General features: G+C 39.9%; 2 protein-coding genes across 2 annotated transcripts; both read left to right on the top strand.

The window, feature by feature from the left end:
- The first annotated feature begins 3,285 nt into the window (after positions 1-3,285).
- Positions 3,286-10,129, top strand: LOC117402467 (small ribosomal subunit protein uS10m). Its single transcript, XM_034003615.3, has 7 exons — positions 3,286-3,459; positions 7,210-7,268; positions 7,434-7,509; positions 7,676-7,815; positions 8,712-8,820; positions 9,267-9,356; positions 9,558-10,129. The coding sequence occupies exons 1-7, from the start codon at positions 3,391-3,393 to the stop codon at positions 9,639-9,641; spliced, it is 627 nt and encodes a 208-aa protein (XP_033859506.2). The 5' UTR covers positions 3,286-3,390; the 3' UTR covers positions 9,642-10,129.
- Positions 10,130-10,158: 29 nt separating this feature from the next.
- On the top strand, positions 10,159-11,688 carry LOC117402872 (tigger transposable element-derived protein 4-like). Its single transcript, XM_034004458.3, has one exon. It carries the CDS (start codon positions 10,159-10,161, stop codon positions 11,686-11,688), a length of 1,530 nt encoding a protein of 509 aa, XP_033860349.3.
- Positions 11,689-16,594: the final 4,906 nt, after the last annotated feature.

The raw sequence follows: 16,594 nt of genomic DNA, 5'->3' as shown, positions 1-16,594 counted from the left end.
CTTGCCAAAAAGCTCCAGTTTTGACTCATCTGTCCAAAGGACATTCTCCCAGAAGGATTGTGGCTTGTCAATATGCATTTTAGCAAATTCCAGTCTGGCTTTTTTATGTTTTTCTTTCAAAAGTGGAGTCCTCCTGGGTCTTCTTCTATGGAGCCCACTATTGCTCAAAAAGCGACGGATGGTGCTATCAGAAACTGACGTACCTTCACCTTGGAGTTCAGTTTGTATCTCTTTGGCAGTTATCCTTGGTTCTTTTTCTACCATTCGCACTATCCTTCTGTTCAATCTGGGGTCGATTTTCCTCTTGTGGCCATGCCCAGGGAGGTTGGCTACAGTTCCATGGACCTTAAACTTCTTAATAATATTTGCAACTGTTGTCACAGGAACATCAAGCTGCTTGGAGATGGTCTTGTAGCCTTTACCTTTACCATGCTTGTCTATTATTTTCTTTCTGATCTCCTCAGACAACTCTCTCCTTTGCTTTCTCTGGTCCATGTTCATTGTGGTGCACACAATGATACCAAACAGCACAGTGACTACTTTTCTCCATTTAAATAGGCTGAATGACTGATTACAAGATTGGAGTCATGTGTGATACTAATTAAAGAAACTAATTAGTTTGAAATATCACTATAATCCAATTTATTATCTTTTCTAAGGGGTACCAACAAATGTGTACAGGCCATTTTAGAATATCTTTGTAGAAGCAATAATTCATCTCTTTTCACAGCTTCTTTGCTTTATTCTATGACATACCAAAGGCATGCAAGTATACATGATAAAATAGCTTTTAATTTCATCACTTTTCAGGAGGAATGAAGCATTATTTCAATGAGCTGTAAGGGTATCAACAAATTTGAGCACGTCTGTATATCAGTCAACGAGGCACCTCTGAAGAGGATCCATGACGTAGCCACTCCCCTGGTTGAGCACGCGGCCACCCTCCCAGGTGGGGGTAGGCCTGTAGCTCACTGACCCGCTTAGCGGAGGTGATAGCTAACACAAAGACTGTCTTCATAGAGAGATATTTCAGCTCTATGGTATCTATGGGCTCAAATGAGGCCTTAGTGAGAGCTTCCAGTACCACGTCTAGACTTCGGGGAGGATGTCCTTTATAGGAGGATGTAACCGCCGAGCTCCCTTTAGAAAATGGGTCGCCAGTATATGAGCGCCCGGGGATACTGAGTCGATGGGAACATGGCAAGCAAATATGGCTGCTAGGTACACTTTCAATGTAGAGGGGGATTTACCCGCCTCTAGTAGATCTTGCAGAAACTGTAATATAACTTATAGGGCAATACATGGGATCATGGCCTCCGGCCATGCACCAGTTTTGAGAATATTTCCATTTATAGGCGTACAACACTCTTCTGGAAGAAGCCCTAGCATTCTGCAGTGTACTCACTACTGAGTCTGAGAGTCCTAGGGTGGACAGACGGTCCCATTCAGGGGCCAGACCCACAGTTGGAGTGCCCGGTTCTGGGTGCCAGAGGGTGCCTTTCGCCTGACTGAGGAGATCCATGCACAGCCATTCGTGCACTAAGGTGACGACGCCTAATGGACCTCTGCAGCTGCGGAGGGAGAACCACAGGGGGCAATGGGTCATCTCTGCCGTGGCAGAGGTCGACCTGGGCTTCCCTGAAGAGTTCCCAAATGCACTGCACCACCTAAGGGTGCAGCCGCCATTCTGATGGGTGAGGACCCTCCCTGGAGTGGAGGTCTACTGCCCAGTTCACCACTCCTGGGAGATGTACAGCCCGGAGGGACAGGAGGTGCCACTGTGCCCAGCTCAGCAGCCGAAAGGCTATGCGGTGTAACCCTGGGGACCGAAGCCCTCCCTGGTGGTTCACGTACGCAACCACTGACATGTTGTCCGTGCGGACATGTGTGTTGCGAATTGGACTGCTCTCAGCTCTAGCGCGTTTATGTGCAGGGATGTCCATCGACCTGACCAGGGTCTGCAGACTCCTCTGCCTTCCCAGACCGCCCCCCAATCGGAGTTGGATGCGTCTGTCGTTACCACTTGATGGTTGTAAATAACTCCCATCCTTACGCCTTCGCTCAGGTGAGGGGCTCGCCTCCACCAGCGTAGTGCATTCCAGCACAGAAGAGACACTGTCAGCCCACGGTGTCTGTCACGCTTGGGGTGTAGCCGAAAGGCATTGAGTCATGCTTGAAGCAGGCGCATGTGAAGTAACCCCAGTTGAATAGCTGAGGACGCTGTGGCCATCAGACCCAGTAGTTTCTAGCACAACACTAATTGCACTGTGAATGCTGGTTGAAACAGCGCCAGGCAGTTGCGAATAGCAGCTACGCTGTCGTCCGACAGGTAGGCTCGCATTGTGCTCTGCACCGGTGTTAATTGGCTTTTTGCATCGTTGAGGGTGAGACATAAGCAGTATTTTTTTCACGTTTATCATGGATTTCACGATTTCCATTACATTTACCCATTGCCGTATAATATACAGTTCCCCATGAAAATTCCCATTTATTAAAGAATGTAAATATATAGAAAAATGTTATCACATATAAAATACAGAAAACGCTTGCCTTATTTGACCAATACCTGTTTCAGTGCATTTAGGAACAGCTGGCAGCCGGTTTAGTTTGCTTCCAAAACACATCAGCTGCATCAAAGACTGGAACTATTTCTGCTAAAGATCGCTCTGTCCAGCACAAGAAGGGGACATGTCACGTGTCTGTTATTGTTTTTACATTTAATTGTTTGTATTCTGTTTGATAATTCACTGATCGTGAAACAGAATATCTTTAAAAGGCGGATATAAAAACAAAATATATTCTACAATTTAGCATTTACTGTTTCTCAGGTAAACATTTAAATATTTAGGAACATTTGTTCTATAATAACTAGACAAAATATATACATTTTGAATGTGACAGCGCTATTTGTTTCTGCTTTAATAAATGTTATGTTTAATCTTGAAATATCTATTTTAGACCGTGAAATAAGCACATTTTACAGTGGAAAAAATACAGCCCTACGTATAAGATAATAACATAGAAAATACATTTATTTATATTAAATCATACAAGGCCCTACATCTTTAACATTTGGACTACATGTTTTGTTTCAAACTGGCATGAATTTGGTTTGTAAGAGGGAGAACAGAGCAGTGATGCCAAGGTCAGAATATCCAAACTATATATATATGAGATTTATTTTAGGAGCTCAAATATACACATAAAAGTACCAACACTATACATGGGACTTGACATTGGCTTCAATTACACCTCAGTAGTTCTAATAGATGACTGCTCCCTCCAGCGGCTATTCTGTGTTAAGGCAACAGACGGAAACTTGTGACGTACCACAGGAACAGGAAGCAAAAGCAGAACCAAAACCCAACCACACGGGCAGAAAAGGCAATTATGTGCGCTGCAGTTTGTGTATCGAAAGGCCTGAGCGGTTTATTTAGAAGACTGACTCTGTCACCGCAGGTAACGTTAAGAACTTGACACAATTGCTTAGTTACTGTATTTATTTCTGAGGTGTATTATACAAAGCGAGAATGTGTCTTCAGCGGGCGCAGCTATGTTTACAGTATGTGTGGTGTGACTAAATCAGTCAATACGGTTAATTCAACGACACGTTTTTACTGTTGAGAAAATAAAAACTCAAATGAGTAGTTCTTGTCAAATCCTTTAGTGCAATTTTTGTAGATTAATTTAAACTGACATTCAGCAAAATCGACGAAGGAAATAACAGGTTTGTGCTTGGTGCATTGCATAAATGTTTACGGTGGGTTTTATTTGTTATATATTTATAAAATGTCGCCATGTTTGATACACCGAATTTACATAAACAAACAATACTTTTTTTGTGCCGTGGCATAATGCTGACTTGTGTCTAGCTACACAGACAGAACCTCTAAAATGATAAACGCGTGAATGCTTGGTCTTTTTAGTTAGGAGGGTGAGGCTGGGTTATTCTGCTTATCTTTTGAAATTCTTTACATAGGCATTTTGTTATAAAGTGTACATTCAAATCGTGACCAAGGTAACCCAAAACTTTAAACAAAGACAGGTAGACATTTATTTTAGTATTTATTATTCCATCTGTGACTTAACTGTGTGGTCCAGTGGTTAAAGAAAAGGGCTTGTAACCAGGAGGTCACCGGTTCAAATCCCAGGTCAGCCACTGACTCACTGTGTGATCCTGAGCAAGTCATTTAACCTCCTTGTGCTCCGTCTTTTGGGTGAGACGTAATTGTAAGTGACTCTGCAGCTGATGCATATTATTATTATTATTTATTTCTTAGCAGACGCCCTTATCCAGGGCGACTTACAATCGTAAGCAAAAACATTTCAAGCGTTACAATACAAGTAATACAATAAGAGCAAGAAATACAATAACTTTTGATCAAGCATAGTTCACACACCCTAGTCTCTGTAAGTCGCCTTGGATAAAGGCGTCTGCTAAATAAACTAATAACTACACAAAGTACCTTACTAAAAAAATACCCCTTTAAATGGCAAAGAAGTGAGAAATCCTTGAGGCTTTGTCCTTGCAGCTACGTAAATTTGCTCCCAGCAAAAGGTGCCTGCTTGTCTAAGAGACAAGATAACAAACTGGTTATTTTATGGTTCAAAGAGCCCTTTTGATCTCGGGAGGGTAGGCCTTGTTTATGCAGGAGTTGTTTTCTACGTAAAGCTATTTTTATGGTGCGTTACACTGCCGCCTCGGACCTAACCCGGCTCAGGTCCAACTGATCGCGGAGATTCTTCTCATTTTTCATGTAGCGTTTACACTTGGGTCCGAATGCGCGCGCATACCGTCTAAATTACTATACGTGGTCGGTGACGTCATAAAGACCACTGAAGGGATGACGGGCTTTCCCCGCCCCAAACCACAAAGGCGGAAGAGGCACAGTGGTGTACAAACAATACAGTGTGGTGTTCATATTGCGGGGACTCAAATAAAATATATATATTTCTCTTGCAGTCTATGAGAGAAATGGTTATTCGTTTAGATAGTGTTTGACACAACATAGCGGTTCATGACCCATTTGTTATGTGAAGGATTTCACCTTGAGTAAGTAAATTTGCTGTTTATTACTGTAATAATAAAGACCCTTTTTGTTTTCAAAATAACTATTCTGGTTCTTCACCAATATTATCTCACCTTGTGTGTATATATATATATAATTGTATGATGCATAAGTCCTTTATTTTTAGTTAAAATAGGCTAAGCAGCCACAGAAATACTGGAGAAAAAACATTTACTGTCTGTATACAATTACAAATTTTATTTTTTAAAAATTAGCCTTGTTATGAGTACTACTACTGAAAATGAATAAATAATAATAATAAAATAATAATAATAATTTGTTATATAAGTACACTATCTAAATTGTTTGTAATTATTCAAAACATTTTGTTCCTTTTTTAAAAAACAAAATGACAGGGACCTCAAATTATTAAAAACAATCTTATTTAAAACTTAGAACATAACATGTAAAACGCAATTGTGTAACAGGTCAACTATAGTCAAAAGTGCAGAGAGGGGGTTGCACAGATCTTTCACCAGACCTGCTGCTGTTTCTCGGTATAGCTATGTATTTATTTTGTGGTTTTAAGCTAATCATTGGTACAATCCAAATATTTATTTAAATAACAATACAAACAAACAACAAAAAGACAGTGTGTTAAAGCGTGTTTGAAACTAAACCAATAACTAAGTGGTTTACAATAACTGGGAAAAACACAATCCAGGATAGTTTTTGTATAGTTTTGTACCGATATACTCAAATATTACACTTTTGTTTCTTTGACGTCCACCGGGGTCTGCACCTGTTTAACAAAGCAAAAAAGTAACCGTCAAAAGTCTACATAGCCCAGTGTATGGATATTTGGGGTATGTACACTTCTGACGACAACTTAATAATAAAACGTAGATATTTACAAATACTCCCCAATATAAACAGTTAATAAATTCAAATATTCAGGATGCTTGTGTATCAAGTCGTTCTTCTCTTTTTGTGACGCTGCAATGGCACTGCAGCTTCTTCCTGTTTAGATTCCGTGGGGGAGGAGCCGAGTGGCACTCGCGTTGTGCGTGAGCCCTCCTAAAGTCGGGTGAGTTTACACTGCCTTTTGGACGGACCGAAGCTGGCGCTGAGCCACGTCTTTAGTTGGCCGTTTTTAGGACAGCTGAGAGTAGGCCGTGTGCGTTTACGCTGCAGAAAAAAGACCTGAGACGGCCCAAAGCTGTCCTAAAAACGGCCGGTGTAAACGCACCATTAATGACACAAAACTTTGTAAGGTTCATTTACATCTTTGAAATAATGTCAGTCTTCAGGTAATCTTCAATCAAAATAGTTTAAAGCAAATCCAAACACAGTACAGAACGTAATCACATGCAGAAGCTGCAGGTACAATCTTGAACAACAAAGCTGCAGGTCAAAACCTACAGGACTCGGGAAGGTAGTGGGATTCCAAGCAACTCCGAGCAACAAAATACAGTTTGCAAACATTAGTATACATGCCTAGGTTACACCCCTAGGTAATGTCAATCTACTCCCACCTGTTACCTGTGATTTAAAATCAGCATTTTAAGTAGAAAACAACTCATGCATAAACAAGGGTCATCCTCCCGAGATCAAAAGGACTCTTTGAAACATAAAAGAACTAGTTTGTTATCTTGTCTCTTAGACAAGCAGGCATCGTCTGCAGGGTGCAAATTTACATAGCTACAAGGACAGAGCCTCAATGGTTTCTCACTTCCCTGCCATGTAAAGGAGTATAACAAAACTATACACTTTTAGCTCAATAGTATTTGTTGAATGCTCTTCCTTGTTAAGGCAAGCCTAGAGGGGGCTAATTAGACTCCAAGGTGGAATATCCCCATCGTGTGCATTTTATTGCAAGCACCCTTTCTGTGTGACAGAAAATTTAGAACAATTCAGATTTATATAATGTGCAACAGGATATACAGAGACTTTCTTATGTTTTTGAAGTGCTTCAGTACATTTATAATTTGGAAAGCTACAGGTCGTAGAGGTCTTTGATGATTCAAACACAGGGAACGCTCCTCCTGTTCATGCAGTCTGACAATTAGCCCATGGGTGGAATAGCCCCCCCCCCCCCCCCCCTCACCCTATCATTAACTGGGCAGTTAACTTGTGAAAGATTCTACTTGAGCATATGTAGAGGATATTGTATTTAATTTATTTATTTATTTATTAACAGGTGCCAAGAACACCAGGTTTAGACTTTTCCAGGAGTTCTGTCATTTCAAGATTATTTTGGTAAATATTTTTGCCTTCTACGGGAGACTGTTTTGTTTCACGGCATGGTTTGCCCATGGGCAGACCGGTATGGTTTGCCCATGGGCAGACCACCAGAAGGTTGGTGTGCTACCCTATACATAATGTATAGAAGCTCTAAATACTGTTGTCCTATTTCTCTTTCAGCAATAGCAGACTCCCCCTGTTGGTGCAGACAGCAGGAATCCATGCAGGGTCCTGCCACTGCACTGTGGCGCCTTCAGTAAGTTTAACTTTTCTTTTACCAGAGTTGAACGTATAATAAATACTGTAAATAAATATTGCTGATTATTACCCCCAGCCTTGGAGAAGTGGGATTGGAGACAACTATGGCCCCACACACTAGTAGCTTGTGTAGGCTTTACCACTGACTTCTGTTTCTGTTGTAGATCACTGAAACAGAGGAACCCGACAGCCTTTATAAGAATGTTGCAGTGCTGGTGAAAGGCCATGACAAAGCTGTGTTGGACAGTTACCAGTACTTTGCAACCCTCGCAGCACAGGAGCTGGGCATTAACATTGACAAAGTGTGAGTGTCTACTGAGCGGGCTGTAGATTAGGGGTGCTAGATTCAGTTTAATTTAATAAACGTTTAAACTTTTTAAAATATATAGTTTAAAATTAAAAAAAATAACATTGAGAAAGTGCTTTTACTTTAATTTTAAACAAATAGCTTTTTATCAATTACCACATATTATGTCTATAAATGGGGCTTCTGATTTTCTGTGTTTTACCCCAGCTTTTCTACTCTCCTTTAAAAATGCAATTGATACCTGTTAAGCCATTCGTGTATCTCAATCACAACTGGGAAACACTTCATAGTAAAATTGATTTAATTTTTTTTTTCTGTGGGACAACTAAATGGGCTTTTAAGTCATAAGTCTTACTTTAATTTAAATGCAGAAGCGACTCATCTGTGTTAATGTAAATAGTTATGCATAACGATTATAATAAAGTGTATCCAGCATAAAATACTTTATTTTTCATTATAGCTTTAATAAAGATTAGTCGCTTGTTAACATGTTGCGATCTCGTTTGGATGTTCTGCTTGTAAATGAAAAATGAAGGCTTGGCCGATTTTTAAAAGCCCATAAAGTTGTTTCACATTAAAAAAATTGTAAATGAAGTCAATTTTACTCAGTTGTGATTTACATACACAAATGGCTTAATGGGTATCGGTTCAATTCTTAAAGGAGAATTTTAACCCCAGCCTTAGTCCTTTCATTGCCACATCTGGTCTAGTGCAGACCAGACAGAAGAGATTCATGGGACAGCAGTGGGCCATTCATAAAGATATTCCTACAAAAGCCTACGATCTCTAAGATATGTTTTAATTTTGAAGAAGGTTGGAGTCCATAGGAGCCATACAGACCCTGGGGATTTATTACATTTTAACTTTTTTTTTTTTAACTTTTCTTATTTTAGGTACGAACCACCCAAGAGGATTGAAAGACTAACTCTCCTGAAATCAGTTCACATTTTCAAGAAACACAGAGTGCAGTATGAGATGCGGACTTACTACAGGTGTATAGAGGTATTCTTTGCTTTTTTAATTATAACTTGTTTTGTTAACACCACTGTTAGATATGGCAATATATTGACGAGTCTAGCTACAGACAGTACCTCTAAAATGCATTGTGAATCTCCTCTTATTAATGTTAACTGTGATTAAAAGATGTGTTTTATACAGCAGGAGATGTATGTGTTGTTACAGAACAAAGCAGTCATTCTTGGAGCTTAGACAGGGCTCAAAAGATTAACAGTAGTACTTTTAAAAAAATAAAAATAAATAAATAAATAAATAATAAAAATTTTGAAGAAATGTTTCAACAAAGTCTTTGTCCACACCTGTGTTTCTAACACACCAACAATAACTTATCATAAAACTGTTTCTCTCGTTTTAGTTCTTCTCTATGTTTTATGATTGACTGTTATTGTGAGCGAGATCCTAAAAGGTAGTTTCTCTCTCTCTGAGCACAGCTGAAACATTTGACTGGCTGCACAGCTGATGTCTATCTGGGATACATCCAGCGGAACCTACCTGAGGGGGTTGCAATGGAGGTTACTAGGGTGAGTATTCTTATTGTTCATATCTGAGCAGTGTGCGAGTTGTTTTCAGCCACATTCTCAGTACTTGCCACATTCTCACATGTTGTATGGGCTGAGGCTGTATTTGCATTAAAGTTTAGAATATAAGAGTAGCAGAAAGCAGTGTGAAATGCTCAATGAGCCATAGGTTGTTAATTTCTTCTTTTTTATTCCCCACCTCAGACATCATTGGAAAAATTACCAGAACACATTAAAGAACCTGTATGGAATACAATATCTCAAGAGGAAGAAAAGCAAAGGCAGTGACCTTTGTTACTGCATTCATGGGCAGAAAGGACAGGTTGCTGTTTCCAGTCCAGCACTTCTAGTCTGCTATGTCTTTGTGTTGAACTGAAAAGGCTGCATACCTGCCCCCCGACAGATACAAAAAAAAGAGGCACCTGGTATCTCCGTGTACAGCTTCATCGGATGTATATTTCTGATAAACCACAGGGTCCGCTTTCATTGGGATCTGAAGAAACTACAGTTCTGCTTTGAGATGCAATTTGGAGGTGGGAAGGGGGGTAAACTACTGTTAAATGTATTTTTGACTTTTTACATTTTCTTCGAAATGAAATTAACAATGGAATTCTGTATTACAGTCTGTGCCGCCTAATTGATACACTGATAATTAATTGGGATACAGTATTTTCAAATGCTCTGAAAAGCGATCTCCTTTCATCAAGCCAGGTTCACGTAGCGCAGTGCAGAGATTACACTGTGACTTGTGTAAATTGCTTAAACCAGTGGTTTTAGCCTCACCTGTCATTTGTGAGTTGTGATCATGGCTGAGAAGCGAAAACGAGTCGATTTGCCTTTGGCTCAGAAGGTTGAACTCTTGAAGGCATTGGAGTCTCCTGTGGTTTCCCAGGCTACTGTGGCAAAGAAATTTGCTGTGTCAACATCGCAGGTGTCTCGCCTTGTGAAAGGTAAAGTTGAAATCCTGCAGCAGTTTGAAAACAACGGCAATCCGAACCGAAAACGTCAGAGAGCAGGCAAGAATGAGGAGGTTGGCAATGCACTCTTCTTGTGGTTTAGACAGAAATTAAGTCAGGGAGCTCGAATCTCTGGCCCCATGCTGAAGCAGAAGGCTGCAGATTTGGCGGCGGCTGAAGGAACAGACTTCATGCCCTCTGATGGTTGGCTTTCTCGATGGAAGGCTCGTCACAATGTAGTGTTCAAGAAAGAGGAAGGTGAGCGCCAAGATTCTGATTGGTCGGCTGCCCTGGACTGGAAGCGTAAAATTCTGCCTCAAATTCTCGATTCGTACAGCCCTAATGACATCTTCAACGCAGACGAGTCTGGTTTGTTTTTCCGGGACTTTCCTGAAAAAGGTCACTGCCTTAAAGGAGAGGAGCTAGCTGGCAGCAAGAAAGCCAAAGACAGAATCACTGCACTGCTCTGTGCGAACATGTCGGGCTCTGAAAGGCGGCCTCTGTTAATCATTGGCAACAGCAAACAACCATGCTGCTTCCCGAAGGATCTGAACCGACTTCCAGTGGATTATGCTAGCTCGAAAAAGGCATGGATGACTGGCCAGCTATTTCAGCAGTGGTTGCAGAAGTGGGACAAGTCCCTTCGCACAAGGAATCGCCATATATGCCTCCTGGTTGACAACTGCTCGGCACATCCCTCAGACATCCGTTTAACAAACATCAACCTCAAGTTTCTACCATTCAACACAACCAGCGTGATGCAACCGATGGGCATGGGGGTGATCAAAAACTGGAAGGCGCACTACAAGAGCCGTCTCAACCGTCGCATGATCACCGCTCTTGATGCGGATCCTGAGAAGAAAGCCAAGGATGTTTCCAAAAGCATCACACTGCTAGACGTGCTCTACCTGGCAAAGGAATCGTGGAATGCAGTCAGCTCACAGACAATCCTGAACTGCTTTCGCAAGGGTGGCTTCTGCAAGGACGAGGCAGCAGATGTGTTTGATGGGGATGAGTCACTTGCAGATGTTTCAGTTCCTGAAAACATGACGCCTGAAGAATTTGAGGAATTCGTTGACATGGACAAAGATGTCAAAATTGCTGCCGACCATACCAATGCTGAGATTTTGGAGGCTGCAAGTGACAGCAAGCGTGTCAAAGTTGAAATGGCAGAGGAAGATTCTGAGTCTGACGACAACAGTGCACCACCACCTCTCACCTTAGCGCAGAAGTTGCAAATGGCGACTCACCTTAGACAATATGTGCAGGAAAGTGGAATGCAAGCTGCGCTACCCCTTCTGAGGATGGTGGAAGACAAAGTTCAGTCCGAAGCAGCTCAGTCACGGAAACAGCGCACAATTGACTCCTATTTCAAATAACAAATTTACTGTATTCATACTGTAATGTGTGTAATTTCATTATTTATTTTCATTTAGAAATAAAAAAAAATTATAAAAACTTCTCTTGTGCATGTCGTAAATGATGAATAGAAGTGTGACTGGTCCTCTCAAATGCCTCTCGTTTAATTGGGACAGCCACTTATTCAGGATATTTTTAAATCTCCTGAGGTGTCCTGATAGTGGTAATGACTAATTATTATTGGGACATTGGTGAAGGATGTTAGAAGTCAAATGTTTCTTTGTTCCTTAAAAAAAAAAAAAAAAACCTTGATAAACCTTGTTTTTAACCATTTTGTATACTTTTTGTAATAATAACTTCCTTCGTACCCAAAAAAGTATAACAGCGTCTGTTTAAAAAGGTATTAACTTGAAATATGTAAGTACAGTATAAACCAGTGTTTAAATTTTAGTAGCTGTAAGCAGCCTCCAAATACATGTAATTAAGTATATGTAGAAAGCCTGACTAGAAAAGTTAGATGATTACATTTACAAGTGTCTTGTAGCATGCAGATTGTATTTCATTTCATGCATCACCCCTTTAATGGGTTTGGTATTGTTACCAGTGGAACTAGAAAACCCTTTATTACTGGGGAACTGAAACCAATAAAGGGTATTGTTCACTTTTTCTGCTATTAATATACAGTGCACTTTTAATGTATTTTTTAATGTTTTTTATTAATAAAATAGTTCTGTATTCGTGGAACTGTTCTAGACTGTTGTAGGCTTAAACAACACTACAACAGTTTCATGTATAATCACGCCTCACTTGGATATCAACCTTGTGGATTTTTCTATCTGCCTTTGTATCGTCTTCTCCGTCACATGTCGATAATGTATCCTCCCCCACAAATAGAAGAAACACTTTTACAGAATTGTGTCCACTTGAGCTGGAATGCCCCATCTTTGTAACATGAATTAATTTTAATTAGTGTCTTACCCCAGATGAAGTTCTCTCTGCTGGAGGCTGCTGTGGTCCACATTACAGAAGTAAGTGTTCCTCCAGATCCTTGGCACTCACTGTCGGGGTCTTTCTTGTCTGGTAGGTCCTGTCCTCATTTGGTACTATCTCCCTGCTCGACACCCCTTCTTCCAGGAAACTCTGGGGTAGATGTACTAAGATGGGCCAGTCGCAGCGCAATCATACCGCAATTTGCATTTCTGTTGCAACAATTCGCAAAGTATACATTTTGTTGTATGCACTTAGAGAAAATATACTAATTTAAATAATTGTTGCATCATCTTAGCGAGATCTCTAGCATTGTAACATTTTTTCGAATAAATAATGAAAGGCAGATTAATCCAATCAGATTCTATAGTGCGGCCCCCACCATCACCCCCAAATAAACGTGTTTCTATCAAAAGGCTTTTCATAACCACACAGTAGCCCCTCGCTAAACCGGATATGTTTGTCTGACATAAGGAGGTTATCCGGTTTTAGAAATACAATAAAATTGCACACATACATTTATAGTGCGCAATGTATTTTAAATGTATAAATCATTGTGCTGAAATAACAGTAATGTGTTTTGCGTAGCCTACACATTACATTATGAGAAATATAAATGTGTATAGTATGCCTATACAGTACAGTAGTAATCAAATGAATACCTAGTGCACTTTCTTTTTTACTTTAGCCTGTAGGCTACCAGTAACACAAAAAATCATGCTGCTGCATTGTACACATTGGTGTACAATGCAAATAAAAGAATTTAAAATTTAAACTAAATTATTTTATTATTATTAGTAGTAGTAGCTTGGCCTACTTAGTAACCCAGACAATTAACACAAAATAGATCATGGTGCCGCACGGACAAGTTATGATACAGGAGGACAGTCAATTCTCATTAATACGAATTTGAAGGGACCAGCTACAAATTTTGCATTATACCACGAGTTTGTAATATCATGAGTAGCCTATAAGCCAAATGTATACTGTCCGTTTTTATTTAAGTTAGTGTGGTGCAGTGCTAAATTGTGCACAATTTCAAACCACCTGCACATTAAGAGGTGTGTTTCCTATTCCTATACAGATGTTCAGAATGAGCTGGAGGGGTTAGCGGCACGTGTGCAGTCTTGCTCCCAACACATTGGGGAAACAGAAATGTAATAGAATGTGTTTTCAAGGCTTATAAGTACACGCTACTTTTAGGGAAAAATAGGTATTTGGGTGTTCGCCTCAAAAATGCATTGAGCACAACTGGCAAGGCATGAGAAAAAGCGGACTAGACATTAAAACATGCTTTCAAAGTGTCGCAATTGCCAGCAGCTTTAGTACATTGCATAATAATATTTGCATCATTTGCACTTTCTCCATCCCCTTTTTGCAAATTCATGCAGGGACATCCATAATTGCATATGAATCTAAGGCTGAACCGCAAAGAAAAACTGCTGCCGCAAAGCATTCCCTAAAAAGCTGCAACAGCATTGCGCACGTTTAGTACATTTCGCCCTATACTTCAGACTCGTTTGCTACTATTGCGACAGCCGCAATACTACCCGTCTTTTACATCGTGCATTTAGATTTTTAGTGATCAGATTGGCCAAATTTGTACATGTAATAATTAGAATTACAACACGTACTAAATTTAAATTTAGAATGTGTAATAAATATTTGAAACGTGTACTAAATAACACGCTTTTGACCCGAATGGCCTTCCATATGGATGGGTTGTATAGAAGGCCATCCATGTCAATAACACGTTATTTAGTGCACATTTCAAATACATATTAATTTGGACCAATCAGAATACATAAAATAGTACATGTTCTAAGTAAATGTAAATTAACTACGCATTTTCTATGTAGGGGCAGGTCATTTTACAGTAGTACTTAGTCATGCCAACGTAGTCGATTGTAATGACTTCGTATTGAACATCAGTCAACATATTTTATTTCCATTTTCCTGATTACAAAAAATATTTATTAAAAAACATTGAATAGGACAGATTTGGTAGTTTTGAGGATAAAGAAAAGGGAAGACAGAAAAGCGATTGACAATGTATTGGATTTAGTGTAGATGGTAAATGCTTTTGACTTGATAAGTAATGTTAATTAACAAGCACATTTCAGATCAGATCGAAATTACTTGCATTAAACAAAAAACAGTATTGATTTATTATTATTAATGTCTTAAAGGGATTTATGGTGAGGATGCACGCATTTTTATATATATATATATATATATATATATATATATATATATATATACAGTGCCTTGCAAAAGTATTCAGACCCCTGACCAATTCTCTCATATTACTGAATTACAAATGGTACATTGAAATTTCGTTCTGTTTGATATTTTATTTTAAAACACTGGAACTCAAAATCAATTATTGTAAGGTGACATTGGTTTTATGTTGGGAAATATTTTTAAGAAAAATAAAAAACTGAAATATCTTGCTTGCATAAGTATTCAACCGCTGTGCTGTGGAAGCTCCCAGTTTACACCGATGAAAGAAATTGCCCTAACGAGGACACAATTACCTTACCATTGGCCTCCACCTGTGAACCATTAAAGTTGCTGTCACATTTTCTGGATAAAAACCCCACTGTTGAAGGATCATTGGTCAGGCTGTGAATCTGAAGGAAAATGAAGACCAAAGAGCATTCTACAGAAGAGATAAAGTAATACAAATGCATAGATTAGGGAAAGGGTACAAAATAATATCCAAGTGTTTGGATATCCCAGTGAGCACAGCTGGATCAATAATCAGGAAGTGGAAGCTGCATCACACCACCCAGGCACTGCCAAGAAAAGGTTGCCCCTCAAAACTCAGCGCTCAAACAAGAAGGAGACTTGTGAGAGAAGCCACAGAGAGGCCAACAATCACTTTGAAGGAGCTACAGAGTTCAGTGGCTGGGAGTGGAGTAATGGTGCACCAGTCAACCATATCAAGAGCTCTGCATAACACTGGCCTCTATGGGAGGGTGGCAAGAAAGAAGCCGTTACTCAAAAAGTACCATCTGAAAGCACGTCTGGAGTTTGCCAGAAAGCATGAGAGTGACCCAGCTGCGATGTGGGAAAAGGTTTTGTGGTCAGATGAGACCAAGATATAGCTTTTTGGCCAAAACTCAAAGCGCTATGTGTGGCACAAATCTAACACTGCCCATGCCTTAAGACACACCATCCCTACAGTGAAGTATGGTGGTGGCAGCATCATGCTGTGGGGATGCTTCTCATCAGCAAGGACTGGGCATCTTGTTAAAATTGAAGGAAGAATGGATGGAGCAAAATACAGGGAAATACTGCAAGAGAACCTGCTTCGGTCCGCTGAAAAACTGAAGCTTGGGAGGAAATTCACCTTTCAGCAGGACAATGATCCCAAGCACAAGGCCAAAGCAACATTGGAGTGGCTCAAGAACAAAAAGGTGAATGTCCTACAGTGGCCCAGTCAAAGTCCTGATCTCAATCCCATTGAGAATCTGTGGCACTATTTGAAAATTGCGGTCCACAAGCGTCATCCAACCAACCTGAACAATCTGGAGCAAATCTGCCAAGAAGAATGGGCCAAAATCACTCCGACACTGTGTGCAAAGCTGGTACATACTTACCCCAAAAGACTTAAAGCTGTTATTGCAGCGAAAGGCTCTACCAAATATTAATGTGTGGGGGTTGAATACTTATGCAAGCAAGATATTTCAGTTTTTTATTTTTCTTAAAAATATTTTCCAACATGAAACCAATGTCACCTTACAATAATTGATTTTGAGTTTCAGTGTTTTAAAATAAAATATCAAACAGAACGAAATTTCAATGTACCATTTGTAATTCAGTAATATGAGAGAATTGGTCAGGGGTCTGAATACTTTTGCAAGGCACTGTATATATATATCTCTCTCTCAAGAGTTCTCATTGGAATGTAAGTTGTCCCTTGTTGTTTAACTG

This window comes from Acipenser ruthenus, chromosome 5, assembly GCF_902713425.1.
Source record: "Acipenser ruthenus chromosome 5, fAciRut3.2 maternal haplotype, whole genome shotgun sequence".
Lineage (NCBI taxonomy): Eukaryota > Metazoa > Chordata > Actinopteri > Acipenseriformes > Acipenseridae > Acipenser > Acipenser ruthenus.
This window is presented reverse-complemented; position numbering and strand designations above follow the sequence as displayed.

Bases quoted from the DNA above. Each gene is read 5' to 3' on its own strand.
- LOC117402467 (XM_034003615.3), top strand. From the start codon at position 3,391: ATGTGCGCTGCAGTTTGTGTATCGAAAGGCCTGAGCGGTTTATTTAGA. The intron at 3,460-7,209 runs GTAACGTTAAGA...ATTTATTAACAG, and splicing joins GACTGACTCTGTCACCGCAG to GTGCCAAGAACACCAGGTTT. The intron at 7,816-8,711 runs GTGAGTGTCTAC...TTCTTATTTTAG, and splicing joins GGCATTAACATTGACAAAGT to GTACGAACCACCCAAGAGGA.
- LOC117402872 (XM_034004458.3), top strand. From the start codon at position 10,159: ATGGCTGAGAAGCGAAAACGAGTCGATTTGCCTTTGGCTCAGAAGGTT.